General features: G+C 46.7%; 1 protein-coding gene across 1 annotated transcript in view; it reads left to right on the top strand.

Moving 5' to 3' along the window:
- Nucleotides 1–1882: 1882 nt before the first annotated feature.
- LOC139159152 (uncharacterized) overlaps nucleotides 1883–7774 on the top strand; it is a 68210-nt gene continuing 62318 nt past the window's right edge. Inside the window, exons 1-3 of the mRNA XM_070736504.1 lie at nucleotides 1883–2100; nucleotides 2336–2349; nucleotides 2725–3008. Of these exons, the coding sequence (XP_070592605.1) occupies nucleotides 1883–2100; nucleotides 2336–2349; nucleotides 2725–3008 (516 nt within the window). The remainder of the gene's footprint in view (nucleotides 2101–2335; nucleotides 2350–2724; nucleotides 3009–7774) is intronic.

The following is a 7774-nucleotide window of genomic DNA, read 5'->3' as shown; positions in this document are numbered from 1 at the left end:
GGTCCTATTCTTTTTAATATGTTTGTGAGTGACATAGGGGAAGGTCTGGTAGGGAAGGTTTGCCTATTTGCCGATGACTCTAAAGTGTGCAATAGGGTTGATATTCCTGGAGGGGTCTGTAATATGGTAAATGATTTAGCTTTACTAGATAAATGGTCAAAGCAATGGAAACTGCAGTTTAATGTTTCCAAATGTAAAATAATGCACTTGGAGAAAAGGAATCCTCAATCTGAGTATTGCATTGGCAGTTCTGTGTTAGCAAAAACTTCAGAAGATAAGGATTTAGGGGTAGTGATTTCTGACAGTCTCAAAATGGGTGAGCAGTGTGGTCCCGCAGTAGGAAAAGCAAGTAGGATGCTTGGCTGCATAGCTAGAGGTATAACAAGCATGAAGAGGGAGATTGTGATCCCCTTATATAGAGCGCTGGTGAGACCACATTTGGACTACTATGTTCAGTTCTGGAGACCTCACCTACAAAAAGATATTGACAAAATTGAACGGGTCCAAAGATGGGCTACAAGAATGGTGGAAGGTCTTAAGTATAAAACGTATCAGGAAAGACTTAATGAACTCAATCTGTATAGTCTGGAGGACAGAAGGAAAAGGGGGGATATGATCGAAACATTTAAATATGTTAAAGGGTTAAATAGGGTTCAGGAGGGAAGTGTTTTTAATAGGAAAGTGAACACAAGAACAAGGGGACACAATCTGAAGTTAGTTGGGGGAGAGATCAAAGGCAACATGAGAAAATATTATTTTACTGAAAGAGTAGTAGATCCTTGGAACAAACTTCAAGCAGACGTGGTTGGTAAATCCACAGTAACCGAATTTAAACATGCCTGGGATAAACATATATCCATTGTAAGATAAAATACAGGAAATAGTATAAGGGCAGACTAGATGGACCATGAGGTCTTTTTCTGCCATCAGTCTTCTATGTTTCTATGTTTCTATGTTTCAATAATACTGACCTTCTGACAAAACCAGGAATAATGTGCAGAAAAGGCTGGGGAAGAGTTTGATCAAAAGGGATAAAGGGATTAGAAGAATCATAGGTTGCCCATTTCTTTCTCTGTATCATAAAGGGGAAAATGGCACTAAAATAATTAAAGGAAATTTTATGAAACGTCAACTCAAGACTGGGATCCCAATGAGCTGTAGTCATCCAGACCTTATTTAGAATGGAATCCTGAAACAGTTTTTGGGAACAGCGGTTTACTCTTCCAAGCTTTTGGACTCATGCTGCACCCATCTTCATGGAATTTCTCTCTCTGACATACTCTGGATTAAGAGTAGTTCCCTGTGGATGGGCCCCATCATGAGATAATTTTAAAAAAATAAACTGTCGATTCCCAAGATTGTCCCAGATTGGATCCTGCAACATTATCCTGGGGCATGAATAATTTGCCTTCATTCATGAACTTCCTGAAAATTGTAAAGTACTACTCCTCTGCTTATGGAACCATGAAATGAGTTCAGGATCCCCAGAGAAGTTGCTTCACACTGTAATTATCACCATCCTGGGCTCTGAGACATTTTCTGCTACTTCTCCAGTGATTACCTTTGAAGTAAACATCAGACTGAAGCAAAAGGGAGGGGAAGAAGAAGATAAATGTCTTCATCAGAAGAAGATAAATGTCTTCATCAGAAGAAGATAAATGTCTTCATCAGAAGAAGATAAATGTCTCCACTCACATTGTGTGGCAAAACCTTTGGGACTCTTGAATGTATCTTTCTCTCCTTTCCAGGTGAATTTAAACTTTTCTATGCCTGAATCAGGACATCTACAGTCCTTTCAATTTCACGAGAGGGCTTTGAATTCTCCTAACTCTTTTTGCTCTTGTTTAGAAATGGAAAGATGATTGATTCAGCCCTATGAATTATGAACATCCTTCTTCTGCTTCTGATGCTATTGGTATTCCAGCCGGTCTCTGGGAAGCTTAGAATGAAGTGCCCACTGATTTTGGAGCACCCAGATGCAAAAAAGCCATGGAGCTTTTACAGGAGAGGAGACTACCTTATTAGTATGGTAATCACTGCAACGAAAATATCACACGCACCGTTGACTTTCAACGTAGCTCCTGATAGTCAGATTCACTTGTAAGTCATTCAATGCGATGGAGTTGCATTCTTTACATTTGCAGTTCTTGTTTCCCTTACACCTATATTGCAGGACCCATCAAATTTATTGAATCCTTTCAATGCCCATATTTTCTCTATCTCTAACACTCAAATGCAAAGATATGACAAAAGCAACTATTATCCATACTGGTATTATTTTCCCCTCCCTATCTAATCCTAAATTCATCTCTTCATTACTGACTTTTTTTTAAAGTAGGGATTTAAATGATATAATTGACTCTGCCCATTACTATTCAATGCCTGATTGTTATAGGAATAGAGAGTGATGGGGGGTTTCTTTCTAGGTAATTTTTCTGATGGTTCCACTTTAATGAATTATTTTGCAACCTGGCTACTTGCCTGCTGATAAAAATTGGTACAAATATCCAGTGGATGACTACCTCAATCCCATCTTCTCAACACTTACAAATATTAAATGGTGATGGATGGATGTGATTTGCCTCTTTCCGGAGGTCAATATTGGCTTAAGACTTGATAAGATTATGCAGAAAGAGCAGATTAAATAGAAAAAAAAGTAATTTCTTACTGCTGTTCTTGACATACTGTATATAGTAATATGAACATTCTTTTACACCAGTTCACCTTTTGATATGTCAAGAATCGTACACTTTATTTTCAATATTCAAGTGGTCAACAAAAATATCTGGCTCCTGCACAACGTGACACTTGGCTACAACATCCATGACAACTATTCAAACACACGTGGCACTTCAGATGCCTTGCTGGACATGCTCTCTACTGGAGAAGCCAATATACCCAACTACAGCTGTGGAAGGAAGGACAACATTCTGGCTCTTCTTGATACAGCTGATAGGGATGTTTCCATCCAGATGTCAACATTAGCAGGCACCTACAAAGTCCCACAGGTTTGTGTCTATGTTTCTCTATCTGGTAAAGTGAGGGGTATGGTAGAGGGTGAGTGATAGATTCAAGAGCTGCTTTTCACTATGGCCATTATAGGTATCATGGGGTGTATGGTATGTTCAGTGAAGGGTAGTACCTCCGGTGTATGGGCATGTCATGTCCTTTTACAGGAGCTCATTTCAGGGCAGGTTTTAGGGTAGCTCATTTACCTTTGATCCCCACCTGTCACTCAGCTCTCACCTGTGGCTCCTAGTAGCTGTAGCATGTGCAGTGGCCACATCCCAGGCAGCAGCTTTGACAGGCTGGCCAAACCCGGTTGAGAGTAGCCATTGGGTCATTGGCCTTCGGTGAGATAGGGACTTGTCTATCCCAAGCACGTGAAGACAGATTCTGGTGGACTGAGTGGATGAAATATACTGCAGTGATGTGGTATACCAAGAGCACGGCAAGACATGAAAGACACCCTGGTCAACCGCTATGCCCAGCCCATCTCCAATTGTCTTGACTCGTTATTATTATTATTTATTAGATTTGTATGCCGCCCCTCTCTGGAGACTCAGAGCGGTTTACAACAACAATACATAGTACAAATTTAATGGTTAAAAAAGAACAGTATAAAATCCTTATAATAAAAAACAATCATGCATCCCAAACAAAACATACATAAAATGGAACGGCCCGGGGGAATCAATTTCCCCATGCCTGATGGCAGAGGTGGGTTTTGAGGAGTTTGCGAAAGGCAAGGAGGGTGGGGCAGTCCTGATCTCCGGAGGGAGTTGGTTCCAGAGGGTCGGGGCTGCCACAGAGAAGGCTCTTCCCCTGGGCCCTGCCAAAGGACATTGTTTCGTCAACAGGACCCGGAGAAGGCCAACTCTGTGGGACCTAATCGGTCGCTGGGATTCGTGCGGCAGAAAGCGGTCCCGGAGATCCTTGTCCTGCTATTGATGGAATCTGGGAAGAGAGAGTGAGGCTGACTATGTGCACCTCTCCCTCACTTTTACCCAATTCAGGCGCAATCTTGACATCCCTAGATGTCAAGATCCTCTTCGAATACGATGGATGAACATCATCAACATAGGTGTCATAGCTGAAGATTGAGATTCACATTGGGGGTTCGGGAGGGAGGATGAAAACAAAAATATCCTCTCACGACACCAGCATTATTGCTTTGTGTTTCTCTACATGAATATGTGAGTGTGCCGGCAGAGGGTGACCAATACAGTATGTCTAACTATATTGCTCTGAGTCCTAGGAGAGGGGCAGCATACAAATCTAATAAATTATTATTATTATTATTATTATTATTATTACTATTATTATTATTAATGGGATTCAAGAGTTGCCAAATGACCATTTAAGGAGTCCTCAGAGAGGGGTGACATATACATCCAATTAATTAATTAATTAAATATAAGCATCCAAATTGGGAAGAAAGCAAGGATCAAAGCAGACAAACCCATTCATGACACCATGTCCATTGTTTTGGGGACTTTTGCAGCATACAGTAAACAGAAATACTATGAAGAAGCCTTTGTTGGAACAAAACAGTTCAGTTGACTTATGTGCATGTAGGTCTGATTATAGAAAATTGTAGGGTAATGGTGGTATGATTTGCATTTTTCTTTTTACTGCAATGGTTTCTTCTATTGAATGCAGAATTTAGCCTACCTGGCAGTAGAGAGACAGGAGGGATGGGGGTATCTTTCTCTGGGGTGACAGAGGGCCAGAATATCCCGGTCCTGCTGGGGAGAGGTAGATATGGCGGGAGTCACGGGGCTAGCCGTTCTGGAGGAAAAAGAGATCGCTGCTTAATAGCGATCCCTTGTTCCGGTTCCATGAGCTCAAACCGGAGCCCTGGTGACGAGTGTAATCCGGGCCCTGGGCTCAAGCTGCTGCTACTCAATGCCAGATCGGTCGTGAATAAAGCTCTCCTCATCCGGGATCTGATCCTGGATGAGGAGGCCGATCTGGCATGTGTTACTGAAACCTGGCTGGGCCCAGAGGGAGGGGTGCCTCTCTCGGAAATATGTCCAGCTGGGTTTCAGATATGGCACCAGCCTCGACCCCAGGGAAGGGGGGGAGGAGTGCCTATTGTAGCCAGGGAGAGCCTCCATCTGCGTAGACTCGTTGCTCCTGAGATCGCGGGTTGTGAGTCACTCCTTGTGAAGTTGGACTTAGGGGTTCAGGTGGGCTTGTTACTCACGTACCTGCCTCCCAGCTGCGTGTCAACAGCCCTGCCTGTGCTGCTCGAAGAGGTGGCCGGGCTGGCGGTGGAGTTCCCCGGACTTATTGTCCTGGGGGACTTCAATCTGCCGTCGCTCGGCGGTTCCTCAGGATTAGCACAGGCGTTCATGGCCACCATGACAGCCATGGACCTGACTCAAGTAGTTCAGGGTCCGACTCACGAGGGTGGACACACACACGACTTGGTATTCCTCTCGGAGCAATTGAATAGTGGTCTGAGACTAAGGGGCTTAGAAGCATTGCCTTTGTCATGGTCAGACCATTTTCTACTGCGGCTCAACTTCCTGGCTCCAATCCTCCCCCGCAGGGAGGCGGAACCGATTAGGAGGTTCCGCCCCAGACGCCTGATGGACCCTGAGGGCTTTCAGAAGGCGCTTGTTGTTTTACCAGATTCGCTCGTCCACAGCTCGGCAGAGTCTCTTGCTGAGGCCTGGAACAAGGCTGCAGTGGAGGCTCTTGACCGAATTGCGCCACTGCGACCTCTCTGTGGCACTAGACCCCATAGAGCTCCATGGTTCAACGAGGAGCTCCGGGAGTTGAAACGCCAGAAGAGACGTCTAGAGAAGCGATGGAGGAAGAGTAAGTCCGAATCCGACCGAACACTTGTAAGAGCTTTTATTAAGACTTACAAAGTGGCGCTCAAGGTGGCAAGATGCGCTTATCATGCCGCCTTGATTGCATCAGCGGAATCCCGCCCGGCTGCCCTGTTTAGGGTAACCCGCTCACTTCTAAATCAGGGGGGAGTTGGGGAACCCTTGCAGGGCAGTGCTGAGGAATTTAACTCGTTTTTCGCTGATAAAGTCGCTCGGATCCGAGCTGAACTCGACTCCAATTGCATAGCAGTATCGGCTGACAATGAGTCAGTCGAGGTGACTGGGGCTAAACGTCTTTGTCCATCTGTCTGGGAGGAGTTTGACTTGGTGACACCTGATGAAGTGGACAAGGCCATTGGAGCTGTGAGTTCTGCCACCTGCTTACTGGATCCGTGTCCCTCTTGGTTGGTTTCGGCCAGCAGGGAGGTGACACGGAGCTGGGCCCAGGAGATTACCAACGCTTCCTTGGGGAGGGGAGTTTTTCCATCACTCTATAAAGAAGCGCTTGTGCGCCCCCTCCTCAAGAAGCCCTCCCTGGACCCAGCCGTACTTAACAACTATCGTCCAGTCTCCAACCTTCCCTTTATGGGGAAGGTTGTCGAGAAGGTGGTGGCACTCCAGCTCCAGCGGTCCTTGGAGGAGCCGATTATCTAGGTCCCCAGCAGTCGGGTTTCAGGCCCGGCTACAGCACAGAAACTGCTTTGGTCGCGTTGATGGATGATCTCTGGCGGGCCTGGGACAGGGGCTTGTCCTCTGTCCTGGTGCTTCTTGACCTCTCAGCGGCTTTCGATACCATCGACCATGGTATCCTTCTGCGCCGACTGGAGGGGTTGGGAGTGGGAGGCACTGTTCTCCAGTGGTTCTCCTCCTACCTCTCCGGTCGGTCGCAGTCGGTGTTAGTGGGGGGTCAGAGGTCGACCTCTAGGTTTCTCCCTTGTGGGGTACCTCAGGGGTCGGTCCTCTCCCCCCTGCTATTTAATATCTACATGAAACCGCTGGGTGAGATCATCCAAGGGCATGGGGTGAGGTATCATCAATATGCGGATGATACCCAGTTGTACATCTCCACCCCATGTCCAGTCAGCGAAGCAGTGGAAGTGATGTGCCGGTGCCTGGAGGCTGTTGGGGCCTGGATGGGTGTCAACAAACTCAAACTCAATCCAGACAAGACGGAGTGGCTGTGGGTGTTGCCTCCCAAGGACAATTCCATCTGTCCGTCCATTACCGTGGGGGGGGAACTACTGACCCCCTCAGAGAGGGTGCGCAACTTGGGCGTCCTCCTCGACCCACAGCTGACATTGGAACATCATCTTTCGGCTGTGGCGAGGAGGGCGTTTGCCCAGGTTCGCCTGGTGCACCAGTTGCGGCCCTATTTGGACAGGGAGTCATTGCTCACAGTCACTCATGCCCTTATCACCTCGAGGTTCGATTACTGCAACGCTCTCAACATGGGGCTACCTTTGAAAAGTGTTCAGAAACTTCAGATCGTGCAGAACGCAGCCGCGAGAGCCATCGTGGGGCTTCCTAGATTCGCCCACGTTTCTACAACACTCCGTGGCTTGCATTGGCTGCCGATCAGTTTCCGGTCACAATTCAAAGTGTTGGTCATGACCTTTAAAGCCCTACATGGCATTGGACCAGAATACCTCCGGAACCGCCTACTACCGCACAAATCCCAGCGGCCGATAAGGTCCCACAGAGTTGGCCTTCTCCGGGTCCCGTCGACTAAACAATGTCGTCTGGCGGGCCCCAGGGGAAGAGCCTTCTCTGTGGCGGCCCCGGCCCTCTGGAATCAACTCCCCCCGAAGATTAGAACTGCTCCCACCCTCCTTGTCTTCCGTAAACTACTTAAGACCCATCTATACCGCCAGGCATGGGGGATTTGAGACACCTTTTCCCCAAGCTTATTATAATTTATGTTTGGTATGTAT

This window comes from Erythrolamprus reginae, chromosome 2 (genome assembly GCF_031021105.1).
Source record: "Erythrolamprus reginae isolate rEryReg1 chromosome 2, rEryReg1.hap1, whole genome shotgun sequence".
Taxonomy (NCBI): domain Eukaryota; kingdom Metazoa; phylum Chordata; class Lepidosauria; order Squamata; family Dipsadidae; genus Erythrolamprus; species Erythrolamprus reginae.
This window is presented reverse-complemented; position numbering and strand designations above follow the sequence as displayed.